Here is a 24813-nt window from a genome sequence, read left to right as displayed (position 1 = left end):
TCTTAAAATAAGTTTGGTTTTAGTTAGTTATTTGATGTTATAAAAACAGGGATGTGTCGTCATGATTGATTTTGGGGAGGAGATTGGAGCTTTAACTTTAATTTCTACATTTCGCGGGGTCTTGATACTGCGGTTCCACTTCACGCTCACTACTGCGCAGACTCAGGTCCCGAATCAGCGTAAGATGTCAGCGCTATATTGGGACATTGGTGCCTCCACTTTTTTACAATGGAAGAGAGTGAGGGTGCATCGCCAATCTTTTTTTACAGTCTATGGGTCTAACATACATGTTGTTGATTTTGTTAATTTAAGTTTAATAGACAATTTTTTTCATCTTCTATTGCAAAGAATAAATGTAATTGTTGAATGAAAAAGTGCCCTAGTGGCCAGTACAAAATGTCAAATGGAATTTAACTAGATAGCATTACATAAAGCTATCTTTAGGGGAGTAGACTCATTTAAAGTAATGTAATTATCTGGTTTTAGCCAGGTTTCTGTCAAACACAGCACATCTAGGTTAAGATCTGTGATCATATAATTTACAATAAGTGCTTTTGTAGAAAGGGATCTGATATGCAGCAAACTGAGCTTTATCATTTGTTCATCTGTATTATGTCTGTTTTTTATTTGTTGAACATCAATACAATTTTTACCCTAAAATGGGTTTGGGAGTTTTTTTGAATTTATAAGTTAAGGGAACAGACACGGTCTCCATATGATGATATCTAGGTGAAAGAGTCTTTATGTTTTGTGATTTCTCAGACTTCTGTGACGTGAGGCGGCTAGCAGACGGTCGGTTTAGCCAGTCTGTCTGCTTACTAATCTGGGCCCCAGTTAGTCAAATTTCAACTCTAAGACTGTGCCATTTTACTAGCGAGAAGAGCGATACAGGTCAAGTTTGCCCTAAAAACTTTTCCAATTCTATAAACCTATTAATGCCACTTAATGTATTAATGCATATTCGCCCTTTGTAATCATAGTTTGTGTGAAAAGGAACAAAAGTTGTTGGTATTTTAATGCCTCTAGTGTTCATTTCAACTGGAAATGGCAACGTTTTGCAGAAATGGCATGGGTTAACAAAATTTCACATGACAGACCATATATAGTCACTCATCATTACTGTTTATGAAAAAGCAAATGTGATCACAGAAATTTCTAGGTTGTATCTTTATCTGATGGAATGCAGAACAGATTGTCTCATTGGCCATTATCTCATCAAAAGTGAGAACTCAAGCAAAGATAATATCAAGAACAGCCACGTTTCCTCAAGTACAGCTATTGTGCTTTAAAAAGTATAAACTACATATAGAAATATCAATTGCATACACTAATACACAATACTAATATACATTGCCATTTTTTGTTTATGTTATGCAAAAGAGAGGTTTTGGAACTGTTCCATGCAATGGCCTTTTTTTAGGGTCAAATAAGTGTGCATGTTGCATAAGAGCTTTGTATCTGAGATCTTTGGTAACTCATTCTGGAGATTTTAATCTTCAGATATGTACTGTAAAAGCTTTTTTTGATCGTGCTGCTGCTGTTGGCGCCACACAATGAATATCACATGATAGATTGTTAGTGCGGTTTGCAGGTTGGGAGTTCAGCATCAGGACATGAGCTCTAGGCTACTGTGATTGTGATTGAGACTTTGAAGGGCACTAGAAATAATAGACTAAAAATAAAAAAAGACTTGAAAGACTAAATGAATTATATATCTACCCTTTTTATCATCTGCAGCAATGCGATCAGCTTCAGACCTCACATCTCCTCTACACTAAAGTTCGGTAACACTTTATTTTAAGGTGACTTAGTTACACGTTACTATATGTTCTTACTATAGTAATAATAGTAAATTATGCATAATTACAAGTAACCAACCCAAAACCAAACCCATAACTATATAGTAAAATGTAGTTAACTACTACTCGGTACGCTACTTATTTGAGTAATGTAGCTACGTCACCTTAAAATAAAGTGTAACTTAAAGTTCTATTTATAACAACCAGGCATGCTGATTAGGGGAACATTAAGTAATGTATAATGTAAGTAATGTATAACAGAAATTATGATGATCTATAGGAAATTATTGGGATTTTTTTAAAGTATTTTTAATGTATTATGTACATTAAAACATGTTGTTTCTATTGTATTTTATGTACAATGTACACATAACTGTGTAATATAAACATATTTGTTAACTGAAATCAAAGTTCACTTATTCATTTACATTCAAGTATAAATGAAAATTTATGAATCAGTTTCCTGACATTTTTAACTTTAAATATATATTACCTAAATATCTGTTAAAACATGATCTAATAATATTTTTATTAAAGTTATTATGAAGTGTTCCATCATTTTTATTTAAATAAATCTATAATAAAGTTGGGTAAATGTCTATATTCCAAAAGAGACAGACTGAAAACTTTCATGTAAAAATATATATATTTATTAAAATGTATAAAAGTCATTTTTAAAATGAGACAAAGCTGTTACAGATTATGAAAACATTAGAATAGTGCAGGCTATCTCATAATACATTCTCATTTATCTTCGTTTCCCCCTTGATGCTTATGAACAGATACAAATTTGTTAAATCTGGAAAATAAAAAGTAAACTGTACCAGCAAATAATTTTATGCCATGACTGAAAACAAGTATGTTTCATACTTGTAATCTGCCTCCCTGCCTGGAAGCTAAAACTTTACTAGCTCATATATTAGAATCTTGACGCATTGTTGAAACATTTTGACAGCAGTACATCACAATGAAATATTTTTGCATTCTTAATTGTGTATGTCCTTCCTGTTGTTTTGACATTTCTACAAACTAGATCATGTCTTGTGTATATGAGTACATATATTTTTTTTTTAATGAATAACATGTGCTTCTGCTGAGGGAAAAGTATTTGTCACTCTTTTTTTAACCTGGCAAATGTTAAAAAAGAAAAGAAAAAGAAAAGTAAAAAGGTGCTCATTACCCTCAATGTTTAAAAATAGAACAATGTACCTTAGCTATTTCTGTGTGGCATTTTCTTTGAGCAAATAAACATCATGTGAACCATTTAAGGGAAATTTATAATTGAGTTAAATTAAGTTCAATTGCCTCTGAATTCTTATTTGTTCCACTCTGTGTGGTTTCCTCTTGCTGAACTTCTACGGTGCAAGCATCCAGAGGCTCTTGATCTTTCTTTTTCACTGCAACTATTATTTCCTCTTTCTTCAGCTGTGATTCTACATCTTTCACTTGCATCTGCTCTTGTTTTTTCCTTTGTTTGTCGATTCTCTCCTCTTTCTTCATCTTCCAGAAGTATATCAGGTTTTTCTCAGGATATGTGACTTTAGCAAGAGGCAGTTTATGAATGGTTTTTGTCTCCGTAGTGATCAAAAGGAAAGTGAGGGCAGAAAGACAGAAGGGCCAGGTGCATGCTGGGAGTCCAAACTGTTGAAATACCATATACATCCATTTAAAATCACACACATTTTTGTACAAATTTTATGTTTTGGGTTTATAATACTTACAGTGGACATCACATTTGCAATTGCCGAGCCGAGATATGCACAGAAGAATGCTACAGGAAAACAACTGTAATTTCAGTGATTTGCCCATTATTATAGGAAATTGTCGTTACATAATCAGGAAGGAAAGGGAATATCTGATATGAACCTACCACAGGCCACAGCCAGAAGATGTGTCTGCCATGTGAGAGCGTAGAACATCCCACCAATGGCAATGCAGGCCAAAACACAGTTATAACCCCACAAGCCAAAGTAGATGTTCTGGAACGGTGCAGCAAGAGCAAGACCTGAAAGTTACGTTAAAGTTACCCCTTAATCGTCAATCTTAAAATGTCTTAATGCTGATTAGATTTATTATTAAACATTCTAATACACTTGTGATCTCTTACCTGACAGCATACCAACTGCTGATCCAATAGTTGCATGCGCTAATGTTATGGGTGAGGAGATGAACAAGGCTATCATAAATATCCCACCCGTCCAAGCATTGTCACACCCATATACCTGTCCAATACCCACAGGGATTGAGCTGAAAAGCTGTAAAAAAAAAGAAAAAAAATGTGATTATATTTAATATATCATATTTTACTGCAGCAACAGCTATTTTCAACATTGATATGAATAAGAACCACTATCAATAGTTGAACACCAAATGTGCATATTAGAGTAATTGCTGAAAATCCAGCTTTGCTATCACAGAAATAAATTACATTTTAAAATATATTCAAATAGAAAACAGTTATTTTAAATTGTAATAATATTTCACAATATTACTGTTTACTGTATTTTTCATCAAATAAATTCAGCCTTTGTAAGCATAAGAGACTTCTTTCAAAAACATTTCAAAATTCTTTATTATTATGTATTACATAAGATTTGCCTTTTAGAAGATAATCCTGCCTTAGAGCTTTAAACTTGACATTAAATTTGAGCAGAAAATCTGGAATTTCCTGCTAGATTGAATTCCACAATGTCAGTTACAATGTCTCATGATTAACCTGCTTTCTTTAGTGTCATGTGATATCAATCTAGAAGATTCCTAAACAGAACTGTTGCTCGATCGCCCTTTCTTGTTTCCGGGGGAGTTATGCAACTTTGGGACAGCTTTCACTTCTTTGATTTTGGCCTCATTTCAACTTGTTAGCTCTTACCTTCGCATAATCCAGCTCAGACCATGTCATGTTATGCAAGGATGTGCGTGGCTGGATGAGAATCTGCGGGAAGTGATGATTGTAGTGGCCTGTAGCCACCATATGGAGGCACACTAGTATGTTAAAAGGAAGGGTAAAAACTGGCAGATCCCACCGGCTGTTGATGGAAGCCAAGGCACTGGACACTATGGGACTGGAGAAAACAACACTGCTAGAATTTCATAATTCAGCACGAGTCTAAACTGGTGGTTCTCAACTGTTGGGTTGTGGCCCAAATATCGGTCACTGGTTAAAAATTCGATTAATATCTTCTATTAATAAAAGGCATTGTGTATAGTTTGTAAAACCAATGCACTTTTAATAGAGAGGAAAAATGCTTCCAATGTCTTGGAGATGTGTAAGGGTGTGTGTCCAATCAGATTCATGCGTCACTTGGAAGCTATGCCGATAGATCATTTGCATGACACTTTCTGTGCCATGCCGTCATCCTCAAAATTGAAGAAAACTATGCAGAGTAAAAGAGATTTTGCTTGTGTTTGTTTACTGTTGTATGATAAATCATTTTGGTATTGTGTTGGATCACCACTAGATATCTAAAATAAAAAGCACAACTGGGTACCTTACAATACGGTTCATTAGTTAACATTAGTTAATGTATTAACTAACACAAACTAACAATGATCAATACATTTGTTACAGTATTAGTCAATCTGTTTGTTCATGTTAGTGCACAGTGCATTAACAAATACAACCTTTGATTTTAATAATGTATTAGTAAATTGAAATTAATATTAACTAAGATTAAAAAATGCTGTAGAAGTGTTGTTCATTCTTAGTTCATGTTAACTGAGTTAGTTACTGTAACTAATGTTAACTAATGAACCTTACTGTAAAGTGTTACCCAAAATTGGCTGAGAACCACTGGTCTAGACTAGCAAAAAAATATAAACAAAAATATATGATCCCCTGTGTAAAATGTCATGAATATTTATATTTGAACTAATAAACTAATATTTATATAAATACAATCAGATAAGTCGACTAAGACTTTGTTCTAACATAACCCTGTTCAGGAAATGTTAACATTTTCGAACATTCTGTTACCATGTGATAACTTCAGTACCTCAATCATATGACACACTTCGACTGATGGAACATTCCATTTGCGTGTGTCGCAGTTATCTGCTTTTGAAGGATCTAAATTCCTTGCATTTTAGGCCCTGTCCCAAATGGCACCCTAAGCACTCCCGGTCTTCCCACGTGCCTGCACATTTGTGACATAACGCCACTTTGATTGTCAGGTAGAAGTCTGTTGCGGTACCACTGCAGAAACCACTGTTGTCTGCACACTAAATGACTGAGGGTCACAGACTACCAGACATTCAAGTTATTCTGGACACAACAAAATTGTTGCAAGGAGATGCATGACAAATTAAATCAATATGTGTTCTAAAAATGTTTTGATATCCACCGACTGGATGTATTCATAGTCAGAAGCTAAAAAAATCTGTACCCATCATACAGTACATCAGGGATGTCCAATCCTGTTCCTGGAGGGCCACTTTCTTGCAGAGTTTAGCTCCAACCCTAATTAAACACACCTGAACCAGATAATCAAGGTCTTACTAGACATTCTAGAAACTTCCAGGTACTGTAGGTGTGTTGAGGCAGAGCTAAACTCTGCAGGATAGTGGCCCTCCAGGACTGAGTTTGGACACCCCTGCACTACATGATTTTTGCTAACCAAATTTCTGCAGACTGGATCTGATTGCAAATCGAGTGTGCAATATTTGTGTGGTGTATTCCAGCCTTTAGTTATTTCCTTTTTTGATACAAGTCTAAATTAGCCGTAAATGAACTGGAGAACAAAGAGATGAACTCACCATGCCATTGACATGAAGATATTGGGAAGAAGCAGCCACCAGTACCAATCTCCTGCATTTGAGAAAACCGCCATCAGAAGACCAACCAAGATGCCGTTATATCCATACAGGCCGGCTGCGATAGCTCCTCTTAGGGAGATATAAAACATTGATTATAATTTGAAACCACGCTCAAACATTTAGAGCATCAGAATGTAAATGCACTATAAGTCATCGCCTAAATACCTGTTCTGACAGAGGATGAGTGCAGAAATTGTAGCGAACAGAGTGCCAACAAAACCATTGAGTGCCCACCATCTGTTCTGAAGGATCAGTCCAGCAAAGATGACCAGTCCACTGAGAGGGTTGTTCACAAACATCACCTGAGCTGCTCCACGCAGCACCCAGTCCACAATCTGGAGCAAGATAAATTGCCCTGCACAGGGTAAACATGTGAGAGTACAAGTGGGTATAAAGAAACTCGCCATAGAGGTTTGCATAGATGGAATACAAAACTGTATTTACATTGTCCTTAAGTAATAAAATAATGACTTTTCTAGTATAACTTGCTAATAATATTTATATCTGTGTAATATGCATATTTGTAGTTAGGTATTAAAGGTCAAATTGTAAACGCATGTTTGTTTGTCTCTTGCTTAGTAATTGTGCATTGTTTTTCAGTTGGGTGTGGATCACTCATTATACAACTCCCTAAAGATCAATTTATCATTTTCTAAATTACTTTTGTGCAAACAATCTCCTACTAACTATTCACTAGCAGAATTAATGTTGTTGTTTTTCCTTCTTTCTAAATTTGGCTCCTTATTGAGATCTAGCTTACTCTTGTACCTTTCATCCATTCACCAAACGCAGCCATGTCTCCAGTAATGTAAGAGAGCCATTGGGTGAGCTTTGCTTTAAACTTCTGATGTGAAATTGGCATCTCGGGTCCCTGCGGCTGCTGTTTCTTCTCCTCTGTAGTTTCATGGAGTGGATTTGCCATGAGTGGTTGCAGCTCCTGTAAATATCAACGGATTTCATTGTTATAATAATGATGCTGATGAAAAAAAAAGGATTAGGATATTCTTTGCAGGGGTTTTTTACATTCTGGCTCGAGCATGACCGGATTTTCCTTTACAAAAGACAAAGACAGGAAACATCTCACCTTTGTGTTTTGAGCACTGGAACAATGTGAAGTAGAAGTTCTGCAGAGATGTTGGCCAGCCTTCAAATAAAGAATGAAATATTATTAATGTATTTATTATTTCATAATTCTATAGGTACCATCATACTAATTTAGAGAGAGAGAGAGAGAGAGAGAGAGAGAGAGAGAGAGAGAGAGAGAGAGAGAAGAAAGAAGAAAGAAGATCTACCTTAGTTAGTTGTGTTTCAGGCATATATGAAGCCAGTTATAGAAGCAATGAAGTCAACGCTCTGATGGTCCATAAAGCCACTACTCTGATGGTTTTATAGTGCTGGGCTGCATGCGCTGCTCCACCTCTATTCATGTAGCGCTGATGCAAATGAGTGATAGAGCCTCCTCTCATTCCTTCTAAATTCTCTCTGCGTTCCTTTAGCAGGTTACTTGAGCACAGTTCACTACTTGAGCAGTGTCACCAATTTAGCTTTGTCACTCTCTCAGTCTGATTGGCTGCTAAAAGCCATAAAAATAACACTTTATGGCTTATGAGAAATGCATTGGGTATGATTGATATAAATTGTTGATCATTGTTTTTACTATGGAGTTACTGAATAACTAAAACAAACACAAATTTGTCTCAGTATTTAATAAGCAGATCACATAGAACAAATATGGATTAACACATACTTGAGGCAAATCGCAGCTTGATAATCAGCTTAGTTGGGATAAAACAAAAGGACCTCTGTCGTTCAGGCCACTGGCTGTTATATTTATTAGCTGTTCAAAAGCATTTGTGAGACATAACTGTCAAACAGGAGATCAGCAGCTCATCTCTCTTCATGTTGGAGTTATATTACTACTACCATTCAAAAGTTTGGAGTTGGTAAGTTTTTTTATGGTTTTTAAAAGATGTCCTTTATTTTCACCAAGGCTGCATATATTTGATTAAAAAATACAGTAAAAATAGTTTTAATATATTTCAAAATGTAATTTATTCCTGTGATGGCAAAGCTGAATTGTCTCAAATGATCCTTCAGAAATCTTTCCAATATGCTGATTTGTTGTTCAAGAAACATTTCTTACTATTATTAATTAAAATGGTTGTGCTGTTTTTTTGTAGAAGCCATGAAACATTTTTTCGGATTCTTTGATCATTAAATCTCTGAAAGAATATAAATTATTTATAATTTTGATTAATTTACTGCATCCTTGCTAATAAAAAGTAATTTTCAGAAAGGATGCATTACTAAACCCAAACTTTTGTTATCTGATTAACACCTTCTCCAGCGGTCATAAATGAAATACCCAAAATAGTCTCAGATACTGTTGTAACCTCGGTTCTCTGATGGAAGGAACGAGACATTGTGTTGAGACTGACACTGCAGGGCCGCTCTTGGGAGCCCAAACACCTCTGATGAAACTCCTGCCTGTAGAAACACAAGCTCCAAACAAGGGTTGAAAGTGCAAAGACAAATCGACATGGTGGCCACACGATATGTGTCGTGGCACCATGTCCATCTCAGGACTCGAACTGAAGCCAGTGCTGAGGCGGTCTAATATGCATCATCCAAGCAGCATCACCATGGCCGAGGATGTCATATGCCCCAGGAGCCTCTAAAAATATTTCAGTGGTACCACTGTCTTTCGTTTGAAGAGGTTCAAGCAGTTCTGCATTAACTGAGTACGGTCTTGTGAAAGACGTGTTGTCATGGCAATCAAGTCCAACTCCACACCGAGAAAAGAGATGCTCTGCACAGAGGAGAGCTTGCTCATTTCCCAGTTCACCAGTCCCAACCAGGCTAAGTGCTTGAGGACCAAGCCCTGTGCACACAAAACAACTCTTGAGTGTGGGCTAGGATTAGCCACGTCGAGGTAGATGAGGATATGAATGCCCACTTCCCTCAATGCCTCTGTGACTTTCGTGAAGACGCGGGGAAACAAGGACAACCCGAAAGGTAGGACCTTTTACTGATACCCGTCCTTCTAAAGCAAACAGCAGGAACGGCCTGTGCTGATGAAGGATCGAGACGTGAAAGTATGCATCCTTCAGGTCTATCACCACGAATCAATCTTGGTGTCGGACATTTGTCAGCATGTGTCTCTGTGTGAGCATCTTGAACAGGAGTCTGTATAGAGCACGATCGCAGCTACTCGCAGATCTAGGATTGGTCTCAACCCGCCTCCTTTTTGTTGGGTACGATGAAGTAAGAGCTGTAGAACCCTTTCTTTATCTCGGCTGGAGGGACAGGCTCTATCGCGTCTTTCACTAGAAGAACTGCAATCTCTGCCCGTTCTCGCCTCTTACTGAGGTGAAAAGCAGACCGCTGTGTACCTGGCGACAGGGGGCACCTCGAGTAATTGTCCTCTAAATCATCAGGAATCAGCGGTGAGAAGAAGAAAGCAATAGCCTACACACGTGACAATGTTTATTTTAGTACACCACCACCAATACCACACTGCAAAAAGAATTGTGTAAAACCCAGTAAACCCTGAGATTATTACTCATGACAATAAAACAAAATATATGGATATGAGAATGTGTATAACTAAATTAACAATCTCTTACATTTTTTTCTAATTTCACTAAACATTTCATTAAGTTTTGTGAACATTTTTATTAAACATGGACCTTTATGTTAATTAAAAATACGTTTTATGCTTTTGTATGCTCATATTTTAAATGTAAGCAACTAATTTAGACGTGCAAACTCTGGTGAGAAGTTCGAGCTCGGCCAGATTTGGCTCGAAGTTGTTCATCTTCGGATGCGGAGCAGAGCGCGCTATTCCAAAAAAAAGCCGCGCACACCGCCAAGCGAAATGGGGTCTTGCACACCCAACGCACACGACCGCCCCCACACCGCAATGACTTCATTTTTGCCGCGCGCATCTTCACGCTCATGCGGACGCGTCGAGTATAAACCTAGCTTGGCTGTATAGGGTCTAACATACATGTTTGTCGATTTAGATGGTTTTACGAGTTTAGAAAATTCTTCCTCTCCTATAGCAATGAATAAATAGAAATTTTCCTCAAGGAAACTACAATACACTGCTTGATGCGATACTGTAGTAGACGGCTGCATAGTTATAATTTTCTCCCTGATATTATCAATCTTGTTAGTAAAGAAGTTCATAAGTCATCACTGCTGTGCTGCTTGGAAACATCTGAGGTTTATTTTCTTCTAATAGGGTTGAAAAATAAGCAGATCTGGCAGCTTTAAGGCCTCTCTGTACGCAATCGTGCTCTCTTTCCATGAAATGCGAAAAAAACTCTAGTTTTTATTTTCTTCCAGTTGCGCTCCATTTTTCTGGCTGCTCTCTTAAGGGCCTGAAAACTCTTAAATGAGAGAATGTGTAAAACTCTTAAAGTCAAACATTTCTGTCGCAATATCGAGTTCTTCTAAGCTATCTGGGATGCTGACGAGATAAAACTGATCAGGAAGATTATTTATAAAGCAATCTTTAGTGGCCGGTGTGATAGGTCTAACATATTTGTAACATGGAGTAGACTTTGCAGCCTTGGCTAAATTAATATACATAAATAGATAATAATCTGAGATGTCATCATTCTGCTGTAGAATTTCAACAGCATCAACATTGATACTATGTGATAATATTAGATCTAGAATATGATAACGACAATGAGTAGGTCTTGACACGTGTTGTCTAACTCCAATAGAGTTCAGAATGTATTTAAATGCCAATTCCAATGCATCTTTTTCATTATCTACATGTATGTTAAAATCACCAACAATCAGGACTTTATCTCCAGCCAGTACTAACTCTGATAGAAAATCAGCAAATTTTTTGATAAAGTCTGTATGGTGCCCTGGTGGCCTGTATACCGAAGCCAGCACAAATCTCAAACGTGACTTTTCATTTACACTAGATAGTGTTACATTTCAAAAGAATTATATTTAAAACAAGACTTCCCAGTAATTCTGAAGATATTACTATTCAGACAAGGCTCATGTTTATAACAGTAATCTTGGGGGGTGGACTCATTTATGTAAATGTCTGGTTGTAGCAAGGTTTCTGTCAAACACAGCACATCTAGGTTATAATCTGTAATCATTTTTTTAACAATAAGTGCTTTTGAAGTAAGGGATCGAATATTCAGCAACCCGAGCTTTATCATTTGAACATCAATTACATTTTCACATTTAAATGGGTTTAGGATTCTCAGTGGGTGCTTCACTGAGTGGAGAGAATCTGTTTAATGTTGTAATCGGAACGGAAGAGCGGTGTTTTGTCCCTTGACTACAGCATCTCACGGTCACCCAGTTGCCCTGCTGCACGAGCTCTACAGCCGGAACCGAACAATGTACAGAGTTCACTAAGCTAGTCGCATCCAAAGCAGTATCTAAAGCCCTTGCATTCTTACTATCCTCGATTAAAGTTTGGACACGTGTCTCTAGTTCTGAAATCTTCTCCGTCAGCCTGACTGTCTCCCTCCATGTATCACATGTATATCCTTCATTGCTGACAGAGAATGCTGTGACATATAGTGCAAGTGACAATAACAGGAGAAGACATTACGGTTGACGGGTAATCTATCGGTAAGCACACTCTGGTGACCAATTTCTCAGGGGGGCGAGGAGATTATGTCCTTCATCTGTGCCGCTGTGGGATCTAGCTCTAGTTTTGAGGGCTCTCTCTCTACCGCCGTTCGAGCCCCTGGATCAGTGCAGCCTTCGCTTTCATTGCATTTGGATATGCAAATATGGATAGGGTCGAGCTGATGTCTCATTGGTCTAGTTCCGCCTATCAGATGCGAGCACTATTGGCTGACTGTCTGTCCCTTCCGTGGCTGGTGTAGCTTGACCTCGTTTCTCCAGGCTTATCTTCACTACTTTCACGGTGGGATTTAATACAGTTCCCGCAGTGTTGCTACGCAATGTAGAGTTACAGCTCTCAAAAGGAAACGTCTCCGGTTACTATCGTAACCTCGGTTCCCTGAGAGGCGGGGGAGAGACATTGCGTTAGTCGCCATGTTCAGAGTTTGATCAGCTGTGCAAGCGTTCAGTCGTGATTCTAACCCCGGTTTTCCACCAACTGCGGAACGGCTGCGGTGTCGGCTCCGTGCTCCGTCGTCCTTCAGTACCCACCAGGTCTGGATTTGTTGCGGAACGGCTGCGGCCATGACTGACAGCTGAAGTCACGAGGACCCACGAGATCTCGCAAATTGACGTATGACCGTGCGATATAAGTGCTCTCCGGCATCCGGCAAAAATAGAAGCTCTGCGTATCTGCTCCGGAGGGCTGTTCAGATTATGTTTTAACAATGTCATAGATAAGATTTTTATGTTTAGGAGAACATTCTGAGAGCAAAGATAAAACTTTTTGAGAATGTTAAGGTAGACAACTTACTTAAGCTGGACTATGATGCTATTTTCTTCTAGATCTTCTGTACAGCCGAAACAAACTTTGTTGCATTATTTTCCTGTTATCACTGTAAAGCTGCTTTGAAACAATCTGTATTGTAAAAAGCGCTATATAAATGTAGGTGACAACTTGACTTGACAATGTTCTAACAATGTTATCACTAAACATATAGAATGTTTTAGAGAATGCTATCCTATCTTTTAAGAGAACATTCTGTGAACAAAAATAAAACTTCCTGCTAAAAACTTTAAAAGAATGCATGGGGAGATAATGTTCTAACAATGTTATCACTAGAATGTTTTTAAGAGAATGTTCTCCTATCTTTTAGAAGAACATTCTAGGAACAAAAGTAAAACTTCATGCTAAAATGTTTATGAGAACGTTAGTGAATAATGTTCTAACAATGTTATCACTAAACCTATAGAAAATTTTAGAGAATGTTATCCTACCTTTCAGGAGAACATTCTGGGAACAACAATAAAACTTCCCACTGAAAACATTACTATAATACTGCAGGGAAATGTTCTTAGATATTTTTGGAGCAAAAAAAATCTAGCTGGGTTGCATACTCTTTCTGTGTGAGTTTGTGTGTTTTGGAGGAGGCGTGGCTTTGGAGACACTCTGAAGGGAGGGTGGGATCTTATGCTTTCAAAGCTAGCTTGCTATTGCTAGCCTCTCTGAAATTGCCTACCCTATCCCTTTAAATACTACAAGTGTCTCAGGAACTTGCAATCAATAGTGGACTGTTCTCTATTCTCTGATATCTGTGGAATGTGAAAACATTAAGTCAAACAATAGACAGGTTTTTTTTTTAATGGCCCAATAGGTTTAATACCAATCCCAGTTGTTAGCCTATGTTTAAAATGAGAGATAGCTTAGCTTCATGTAGTATTAATTCTCATGACAAACATCTTCTTTCCTACTAGCAATTGTATTATATTATTTTCCATTCAATTGGATCCAACAGTTAACTTCAAAGTTGATCAACAAGCCAAGATATTTTTTAACCATATTATATAAGATATTTTAGCACAGATTAAGTGTGTTTATATTATATTGTATGCCAAGTCTATTTATACTGCAAAAAAATAGAATTTATGATATTGGATACACTTGAGCAAAACATAGTGTATTGCTTTTCTGAATAATTTAATTTTAATGTTTCTTTGCCTGCATGAAAAATAGCAAAAGGTATGTTGTATGTTGCATGCTGGGACGAGCATGGGATGCTGGTTGCTGGTCCCGCATGAGAAGCAGGAGTGCTGCTGGTGGTTGAGCAGCTCATCTTTGCTTGTGAATGGCATGACTTTTCTGCTCCACCAACTATCAGCACTACTGGAATGCATGCTGGTTTATTCTGGGGTTTTCAGCAGTCTTATATTTAAAACCATTATATAGGGTGAATGGTAGCTGAATCATCTTTATCATGAGTAAAAATCACTACAGAGTAAAAATCAGCATTAGGTTAAAGTGATATTTTATTCAAGAGGTGTCCCCACTGTCACAGTACAGGTGATTGACAGAAACACCTGCAAAATTGTTATTTGGGGATGTGTTATATTTTCTATTTAGTGTAGTAGATCTTTAGCTTTTGAAAAATGTACCTATTTATTCTGTGCTCTCTGATAACCATTTACATTAAACAACACTTTAGACCATTATTTAAAACAAAATGAAGAATCGTACACAGGCCACTTCCTTTTGGGTGGCTTCATAACTATACATGCAGTAAAGATATGATAATGTTATGTCATTGTCTGTTAATGGTGTTTATGTAAGAACTAAAAATGACAATCATAAATGCCTTTGATGGACAACTATCACACGCTAAACAATTCTACTCATGCACTCATGTGACTCATGAATGCTGTCATTTAACTTGGTGATTAAACTGACTAAATTTAGCTTGACTGAACTGACATGTTTTATATATATAGTATAAACTGTTCAGCCACCACAACATTAAAAGCACTGAGAGGTTAAGTGAATAACATATAGGCTATTGTTATTTGTTATATTGTGACAATTAGTCTACCTGTCATTAAGGGCTGTTACTGTATATATGTGGTAGCAAGACAACAGTCAGTTCTAGATTTTCATGTTTTGGAAGCAGTAAAAATTGAAAAGTGAAAAATCTAAATGACTTTGACAAGGGCCAAATAGTGATGGCTAGATGACTGGGTCAGAGCATCTCCAAAACAGTAAGTCTTGTGGGGTGTACCCGGTATGCAGTGGTACCAAGAGGTGCAAGGAAGGACATCCAGTGCTCTGGGCAATGTCTGCTGGGAAACCTAGATTTGTACCACCTAAAGATTGGTGCAGACCATGTTACCCATTCATGGTAATGGTGTTCCATGATGGCAGTGGCCTCTTTCAGCAGGACATATTGCATTCTGCCACAGTGCAAAACATTTTCACGAATGGTTTGAGGAACATTGTCAAGGAACATTGAGAAACAAGTTCAAGGTGTTGCCTTTGCTTCAAAATCCCCCACATATCAATCCAATTGAGTATCTATGGGATGTGCTGGAACAACAAATCTGATCCATGGAAACCCCACCTTGCAACTTGCAGGGCTTAAAGAATCTGCGGCTAATGTCTTTGTGCCAGACACCACAGGTCACTTTCAGAACCTTGCGCATCACAACTGTTTTGGCCGAACAAGGGGGACCACAATATTAGGCAGGTGCTTTTAATGTTGTGGATGAAAAAATTAAATAAAATAGAAGAAGAGGGCCATATCTTATGAAAGCAGGCCTAGAATGATTTTTATTTTATTTTTTACTTTTTTTTTAATCTTTCGATTTTTTTTTTTTTTTTTTTTGGTTTCCTGTTATTAGGACTGCACAGTGGTGATGGTATACAAATAAATGGCCACAAACAAATTACTCACATGATGAGACATCCTCAAGTGCCCTTGGCAATGTTCTTTCTCTCTGGTATCACAACTGTAATAAAAAACAATTCACTGCAATTACCGTTGATTCTTGTACCTGTGGGAATGAGGACTGCCAGTAGGCTATCCTATTTAAAAAGCAGTCTGTACACTGACTAGGTTTGCACATCAGTTTTAAGTGCCAAATATTTGGTTGAATTAATGATAAAGTTGCGTTCATTTCCTCTTTAAAACAAGATGCACAGCTCCACCTCCAGGCAGGACAGATGATGACCAATGCAATCCCATTGAACACAAGAGGGCAGAAGAGTTCCACTTTTTTAAATGCTGTCATCATGCTCGTGGAGTAAGTTGTGTTTTCATGTCTAAAGCAGAAGAACACAAAATGTTGTTTAAGAAAAGAACACTCATTTTATTACAATACTATTTGGAAGGAAATTAAGAAAGATTGCACTTTGCTTTAACTTTCTACACTGACGGTTAATGCATTTCTTAAATTTAAACCAAGAGTATTAAAATTAATTATAGACTGTCCTGATTACAACTATCTATTCAGTGAGTTACAAATTAACTGACCTGTAGTGCCAAATCAAGAAATATAAGACCATTCATCTCTCCATCTGTGTATTATTTTAATCCAACTAACGTCAATTGAACTTGAAACATCATGACACTCAATAACAGGAATGCAAGTTTTCTTTTTGTAAGAGAGGGTTTGGCAGGCAATGTGATGAGATTTCCATATGGAAGACCAGCTTTAAGAGCAAATGCAATATTGTCCAAACAATTTTGCAAACAATGGAAGATTGTGGTTAATTCATAATAAACTTAACTTACTCGTCATTTACATTTATCATGCGCTGGACTTCAACCAATCAAATCTTTCTCATGTCTGACTTATGCTGAAAATCAATTAATTGAAGAAAATGCCTGAATCCAGATTTGTGTGTGTGTGTGTGTGTGTGTGTGCGCTCAAACCCATTACAGTTAACTGAATTGAAAACACATGTGGGGTAAACTGCTCTGTCTAATTTCGAGGCAATTTAAGTATCACAAAATGAGGAAAACATTTGCTTCTTCCTAGTAATATAGTCTATAATACTAAAGAGAATTTTGCCAACTGTCTTAAAATAACCAATAATTATTTTTGAGTAGGAAATGAGGTTATAAATTCTGCAGCTTTTTTGTCATGTCTGCAAAATGGAGCTGCACATCAAAATGTGAATTCCTCGAGTGTGAGTGCCAGCGCTACATTGCAGACAGTCAGACCACGTGCCCAAACAATTACGTATTGCCCGAAAGTAGTAGCCTAGTTGAGCTGCAGGCCTACCAGAGAATGAATAATCCTGACTGGCTTTATTTGCACGTGCGTCACACTGAAATTACAAGTGACAACGGTTCCATCTTTATGGTTTCTTGAAGGTACTACACAACCGGTGCAGTGCAGGCGAGTATGAACTCACGAGAAGATAAAAATGAAACAGACCTGAGGGAGAAATTCTGACGGAGCATGATGTTCTCATTTTGTTTTATTATAAAAGAACCTGGTCGAATATTCCTTGTAAAAAACAAGTGAGAGTCATGTAAAGTGATTCCTGAACTATAAAACGCTTTTATCAAAAGTCTAGAGCTAAATCATCTAGATTTAGTGATAGGATAGTGAGACTAAAGTTCTTTCAGGTCAGGTCCCGAAGACTACATAAACCACAGGTGACAGTTCACAAATCCCTGTAATTCATGCTATGGTCCTTCATACTATCACTGAAGGATCTGTCAAGTCATCGGTCAATGTCAAGCGAGAGTGCAGCGACATCTACGCTCTCCCGCCTACAGCACTGTCCCTACATTCCATATACAATAGGTTGGCTATATATGGCCAACTACCTTACTCACACTATACAGACAGCCAAAGGAGCAGAAGTGGTTTCCAGATGTTGACACAGACAGACAGTAATTGGAGTTTGTGATGGCTTCCAGCTGCCATGGAACACAGCCAGTGAATTCTCCAAAGGGAGTGAATGTTCTGTGCCATAACTCACACAGCAAGGTTTACAATAATAATAATAATAACATACTTTGCCATCTTGTGCGGAAAAAATTACATAGTGATTGCAATATTTTATTTTATTTATTTTTTTTAAAACAAAAGCTCAGGTGAGATGCTCAGACAAGAGCTGATAGTACTGACCAGAACAACACCTTTATCAATAATACTTTTCCAGTCAAATTTAGAACAGCACTAAAAATGTTGCTCCATCGGCATGTGATCTTGCAAATTACGTTTTATTTTACACTTGTGAATTTGGCATGCACTTTTATTTAAAGCAACTTACATTGCATTTTTTCAGTTCCATTGAAGTCGAAGCCACGACCTTGGCGCTGCTAGTGTCATCCTCTACAGAAATGCTTATACAGGAATGCAAACATATATTACCGGTTGATCTTTTACAATATTTTTCACATTTAACATAATATATAACATGCAATCACACATTTATACAAGTAAATGCTGAAATGCTTCTCCAGATGCTAGGCTATATTCAAATAATTCATGTCATATATTTTGCCTATTAGTCCAGTATTTGAAGGATTTTCTCTCCAGTGGTTTCTAAAAAGCATCTAGCATGACGCCTCTAAAAACACATCTGCTGTTTACTTGTCAAAGTCACTATAAGAGACAGTGACCATTTGTTTAAGATCCCCCAATGGTTGCAGTGCCGAGAATTCTCTTCTCAACATCTACTGATAAACAAAAGACAACCACAAGGCATGAAAGTTGTATAGAGTTTATGGCAATGGGCATGTTTAATGCTGTTCATCTGCAATATTTTGCCATAACTCTAAGACTGATGGGCTACACAATACTTTGTTCTTAAAGACATCCAAGGGTCACCGTAATTTTGCCAAGTAAGACATGTTCCTGGATCAACATATTTTGTTGATCCTGGAATAACATTCCTGTCCCAAAATGTAGTCCTTTCCCTATCCCTACCCCTAAACCTAACCACATAATGTTTCCCTAAAATCAGAGGGAAGTGATAGGTGAATAACACTGATGTTGAAGCACCTCACCCTGGTTCTAAGCCTGGTTTTAAACTTGACATAAACTTTAAACTTGTCCGTCAAATCTGATTGGTTGATTGGAAAGTTGTTCCAGGATCAACAAAGATGTTGATCCAGAAACATGCGGTACTTGGTGAAATCACGTTCACCAGTTACTGACCTGTCTGTAAGATCTGATGGGTTTCAAACATCACCTGGCCTGCTGCAATTTATGATGCTGTAATCAGATTCTGATTTTGCACAGTTAGACATGTTCCTGTGTCAACATATTTTGTTGATCCTGGAACAACATATATCTGAAATATCTCAATCCCTAAACCTAACACTACTCATAACATTATCTCTAAATTCAGAGGGAGATGATAGGTGAATAACACTGATGTAGAAGCAGCACTGTAAAAAAATATTGTTGGTTTAACTTAAAAAAGTAAGTTACCTGGTTGCCTTAAAATGTTGAGTTGATTGAAAATAAAAATTGTAGTTAATGCAATGAAGGAGATTGATTTAACCAATAGAAACTCAAAATAGTATGTAATCTGAACCACATTAATTATCTAAATTGATTTGACAAAAGATAAAAAGTTGTGATAATGAAAATATTTTTTTTTACCGTGCAGCTTACCCTGGTTGTAGTGCAGTGCATTACATAAAAATAAATGCTTCACATTCTTAAAATGTAACAAAAGAAGCATAACTAAATTTGAAATAAAGGGCAAATAAAATGCCTCACAGCATAAAGTCTAACCAGATGTGTTATATTTTGTCATATTTAGTAATTTGACTCAATGTAACATGTAAACCTGAAATGAATAAACACTTACAGTGCCTCTACACCTTCTAATCTGGCCTACTTTACTTTGCACTGAACATAGTGCCTTCACGATTACCGCGGTGCCTCTGATTAATCACAAAACCCTGCGTTGTATCCTCACACATGGCAGTTTGAGGGGCAAATGGTTGAAAACCCTTAACATTGACACAGACCAGATGTTGGCAACATCCCCAGTTTGACTCTAAATGAAATGGCGGCAAAAAGCCAACAACCTGAGCTGCTTTCACTATGAAATTATATGTTTACAATAATGTGCTATTGCTGGGGCACAGGAGTGCAGTTTCTCAAGGAGCGGGAAAATGAAACCAGCTGTGAATAGTCAGGAACAGTTTGGGTATGGATAAAAAAAAAAAAAATCTGACGGGTAGACAGAAGACTCTTTTCATTAATGTGTCAAGTTTTAGATCTTTAGGGTTTTCAGGTTACATATTTTATTCGTTTGTTTGATTCAGCCCTTATTATTTTCCTTATGCACTTTCATGCAGCATTAACGTTACTTAATAAAAAATTTGCAAAAACCGGGGTGAATTTGGCCAGTTATTGGAGTATTAAAAAACGGTTGTAAAATTTGGATATAAAGTTGTAAAATTTGCTATAACTTTACACATTAAAGGTTAGTAAGGATTTTTTCACACTAAAATGATTGGTTATACTTTATTTCGATAGTCCAATTTAGACATTCTAACAACATGTCAATTAAAGCAACACCAAAGACTCTTTTGTAGCCTGCCTTAAAATAATGTTTCCAAAATTGTTTCAGTGGTTCATCAACTCGTAACAGGGTGAACGGCACTTCTGCATTCCCTTTGCGACCCTCTATCGGTTATAACCACACTTTGCAAGTTTGCCAGATCGGGTAGCGGATCTGTAGTTTGAATGAGACATAAGAAACTACAAATTTGACTTGCTTTACGGCAAGCGTTACTATAGCCGATAGGTGGAGCCTATATAAAAAATTGCCGTTTCTGATACTTTCATAAAATCATGCAACATACTCTGCCTTGTCTGTGGACATCGTTATTTCCAAAGCCGGTGCTGGATAAACAAATATCGTGCGAGCGACGGTAGGCTAAATTATTTACGACAGCGGTAATGGACAATTCCACTTCCAACCTGTAGGGGGATCGAAGAGGAGAAGTGCTTTGGTGTTGCTTTAACTCTCATTAATTTGCAACTACATGTCAACTAACTCTCACTAGAGTAATAGTAGACTATGGAAGCTTGTTTCCGCCACAAAATGAAACATTTTAAAAGATAATTGCGACTTTTTATCTCACAATTGCGAGTTTACATCTCGCAATTCTGACTTTATTTCTCAGAATTGCGAGATATAAAGTCAGAATTGCGTGAAATAAAGTCGCAATTGCGTGTTATAAAGTCAGAATTGCGAGATATAAAGTCAGAATTGCGTGAAATAAAGTCACAATTGCGTGTTATAAAGTCAGAATTGCGAGATATAAAGTCAGAATTCTGACTTTTTTTCTCGCAATTGCGACTTTATAATCACGCAATTCTGACATATTTTCTCAGAATTGTGAGATATAAACTCACAATTGTGAGATATAAAGTCCAATTCTAAGGGAAAAAAGACAGATTTTTTTTTTTTACCTCAGAATAGTTTATATCTCACAATTCTGACTTTATAACATGCAATTGCGACTTTATATCATGCAATTCTGACTTTATATCTCCCAATTGCGACTTCATTTCTCAGAATTGCGACTTTATATCTCGCAATTGCAACTTTATTTCTCAGAATTGCGACTTTATATCTCGCAATTGCGACTTTATTTCTCAGAATTGCGACTTTATTTCTCAGAATTGTGACTTTATTTCTCACAATTCTGACTTCATATCTCGCAATTCTGAGAAAAATAGTCACAATTCTGACTTGATATATCGCAATTGTGAGAAAAAAAGTCAGAATTGTGAGATAAAAAGTCGCAATTATTATTATTTATTTATTATTCAGTGGCGGAAACAAGCTTCCATAGTAGACAGTTAGGTTAGGTTTAGGGTTAGCAGAATAAGTTGACGTACTTGTTTCTTATGTCTGGACCATCAAAATAAAGTGTTAGCAGATATTAAGCAGATAGTCTACTAATACTCTAATGACTGGTAGTTGACATGTAGTTGCAAAGTTACGTATAGTTAGTAGAATGTCTAAAGTGGACTATCGAAAAAAAGTGATACCTAATCATCTTAACGTGTATTTATTTGTGGCTATACTAAAATGGCAAGTATTACAGTTCACTTAGGTATTGGACTCATTCATTTCCATTACAGGTGCCTCGCTGTAACCCATATTTTTGTTTTTCTTACAAAACGATGGAAAGGTTCAATTATATTTTTGTGGTAATCAACATTATTCCACAAATTCTGCCGATTGAGCTTAACTTGTAATGGTCCCAGGATATTCCTTTAATAGTGTTTCTGGTACCAAGTAAAAAAGAAAAGAAAAAAAAGTACATGGAAAAAACCTAGAGGGTTATATAATGTATTTGCTCAAAGAGCACTTGAATCCAAAACAATAAAGAGAAGAAGAAAACACTGCCCTGAAGTGAAGAGAACAAAATAAAATCAACACTCATCACTGTGATGGAACCTAAGCAACATAAACAGTAACATATTACCTTCTTCCATTTCTGACTTCAGTGGCGTTACATAATGTCACAGTCATCCACCGTTTCAGATTCAATTAATTCTCCAGAGCGACTAAGGGTCAGTTTGCCTCTAGCAATCGGGTGTTAAGTGCCTTGCTCAGTGCTAGTGAACTCTCACCAGCTCTGCCGTGGTATCAGCCACTTCTTCCTAGCATCGATCCCACATCTTTAGTGCTTGAATCCTGTATATTGACACATGGTTATTATCATTTGATATGTGAGATCATATGGAGTGGCCACTGCATAGTCATCCTAAAAACAAGTGAGTCCCATGCAAACGTATGAAAAGCTTGGAGAGTGAAGTGTTTCCAAAACAAAACAGACACGGACACTAACATAACAGTGTAGTTCTAATGTTTTAAGAGCTGTGCCGTAGGAAAAATGTCTCACCTCGGCGTCTGAGGACCTAACCTTTCAGATCCTCTCTGTATGTTTGGAAAGAGAGCGCCGGAGAAGGAGACTTGCGTGCTTTGCTCCGAGCCTTGAGTTAGCCTCACTAATTACTGCGAATAAAAGCGCCTTTTTACTAAACAGTAACCTGAGTGCTCTGCTGGGAGAGTTTTCCTGTAAGTAGCTCTCAGGAAGAGCAATCAAAGACTTGGAGAAACAAGGGGGGGGGGGGGGAGTTACAAGAAAGTAAATCTCAAGTTCAAGTCACTGCGTCTTGCAGGAAAAATAGCACAAGGAAAAGAGTGAAAGTATGATTGATGGTTCCTTACATAAGCAGAGTGCAAAAGGGATGAGGGATTTCTGAACAGTTTTAAAGGAGGAATATTTGAAAATCCTCACGCTTTTATATTTATAACTCAAATCACCTGGGGGCCACTTAGGTTTTCCATTAGGGAACCAGAGGAACACTTGTTACACATACAAATGGTTTTACAAATCAGATTTAACAATACTCAGTTATCAGCACAGTTACATGTAGTGCATTCAAACATTTTTTTTTAAATATTAATATAAAATTATACTATTATGACATACTGAATTTTAAGCTAACTGTAAAAAATGATGGTAATTTTAACGGTAAAAGACTGTAAAAATGCTACAGTGAAAAACTGTTAATTGGTTAGCAGAAAGTTTCCGTACTATATACGGTAAATAACTGTGATAGATCGGTATCATCAGAACGGTACATTTAATGTAATTTTACTGTAACATAGTAAATTAGTAATAGTAATTTACAGTGAAAAAACATAAATTGACATTCCCACAATTCCCTGTGACACTTCACATTTGATGTATTTTTGTTGAAATAACTATGTATGTTTCTTCATAGTTTTCTTCGTTTTTTCTAATCAGTTATGTACATTAGGGGTTTATGTTACATTTAATGTTGTTAAATTAATGTTTATTGCATTTTTAAAATTTCACGTGTTACACTGATAACCACCGTGTTAGTGATAATGTTTGTGTGAATGACACTGTGCAGCTTCAATATATATTAGTATTAACTTTCTTGTGGAAGAACTGCTTGTGTTGAGCTTTGATTGATCATGTGACTCTCATCACTGCTGTGATTGGTGGTTATCAGTGTACAAAACAGATATTAATACTTCAATAGGACGGTAAAGTAACATTATATCATATTACTGAAAGCCAATGTTAAATATACAGTTTTTTTCCGTAAAAACAACGGGAAGAAATTAAGAAAATAATAAGCTTGAATTTCTGCTTTTATATATATATATTTTTTGAGTATATATATATATATATATATATATATATATATATATACTCAAAACAATTGGCCCCACTCACCTCGATTGTTTTATTTTTATTATTATTAAAGATAGAAAATTATGGGGTACCAAAATGATAGGATATTACTTTAAAAATAGCTGGGCATTAAATTGCATAAAGAAAATAATAAGGAATGAAACAAACAAACAAATAAAAAATGTAACCTCAAACCCTAATAATAAATTATTTAATATCCCAAATGGTATATTTTTACATACTAATATTTTATAATTGTATGTTATTAATTAACAAACTAAAAATACTAATAAACTGATAATATACAGTTACCAAACTATAGGACTAACATTAAATGTGGGTCAGACAGTGTAAACTTTTTATCATTACATTATTTTTGGTTACATTACTTTATTTTACAGTGTCCTTGTGTTACATGTACTCACCATAGTAATAACAGTAAATTATGCATAATTACTGTACATGCAACTAACCCTCAACCAAATCCTAATCCTAACCCTAACAATGACACCTTAAAATAAAGTGTAACCTTATTGTTTTATTAAAACAATGACTAGATTTAAGTATAAAATATTATGGCGGGCCTT

General features: G+C 36.6%; 1 protein-coding gene across 5 annotated transcripts; it reads right to left on the bottom strand.

Annotated features, from left to right (window-relative positions):
- Window positions 1–2612: 2612 nt before the first annotated feature.
- On the bottom strand, window positions 2613–23000 carry slc14a2 (solute carrier family 14 member 2). Of its 5 annotated transcripts, XM_081365164.1 has the most exons (13): window positions 22898–23000; window positions 22626–22689; window positions 18283–18355; window positions 15947–16314; window positions 7696–7755; window positions 7380–7548; window positions 6777–6966; window positions 6552–6680; window positions 4669–4861; window positions 3907–4054; window positions 3670–3804; window positions 3521–3570; window positions 2613–3440 (listed from the first exon to the last, which is right to left on the bottom strand). In XM_081365164.1, the coding sequence occupies exons 4-13, from the start codon at window positions 15956–15958 to the stop codon at window positions 3075–3077; spliced, it is 1452 nt and encodes a 483-aa protein (XP_081221290.1). In that variant the 5' UTR covers window positions 15959–16314; window positions 18283–18355; window positions 22626–22689; window positions 22898–23000; the 3' UTR covers window positions 2613–3074. The 5 variants fall into 5 exon arrangements, with proteins under 5 accessions (XP_081221290.1, XP_081221288.1, XP_081221289.1 ...); XM_081365162.1 differs by lacking the exon at window positions 15947–16314 and having other exon boundaries at window positions 22478–22689; XM_081365163.1 differs by lacking the exon at window positions 15947–16314.
- Between the last annotated feature and the right edge of the window lie 1813 nt (window positions 23001–24813).

Source organism: Scardinius erythrophthalmus (assembly GCF_964197995.2).
Source record: "Scardinius erythrophthalmus genome assembly, chromosome: 5".
Taxonomy (NCBI): domain Eukaryota; kingdom Metazoa; phylum Chordata; class Actinopteri; order Cypriniformes; family Leuciscidae; genus Scardinius; species Scardinius erythrophthalmus.
The sequence above is the reverse complement of the archived record's forward strand: the minus strand, read 5'-3'. Positions and strand labels throughout refer to the sequence as shown.

Coding starts and splice junctions, on each gene's coding strand:
- slc14a2 (XM_081365162.1), bottom strand. CDS start 22,524: ATGACTGTGACATTATGTAACGCCACTGAAGTCAGAAATGGAAGAAG. Junction 3,805..3,906: donor AGCAGTTGGTATGCTGTCAG/GTAAGAGATCAC, acceptor CGTAACTTTCAG/GTCTTGCTCTTGCTGCACCG. Junction 3,441..3,520: donor TTGCAAATGTGATGTCCACT/GTAAGTATTATA, acceptor GTATTTCAACAG/TTTGGACTCCCAGCATGCAC.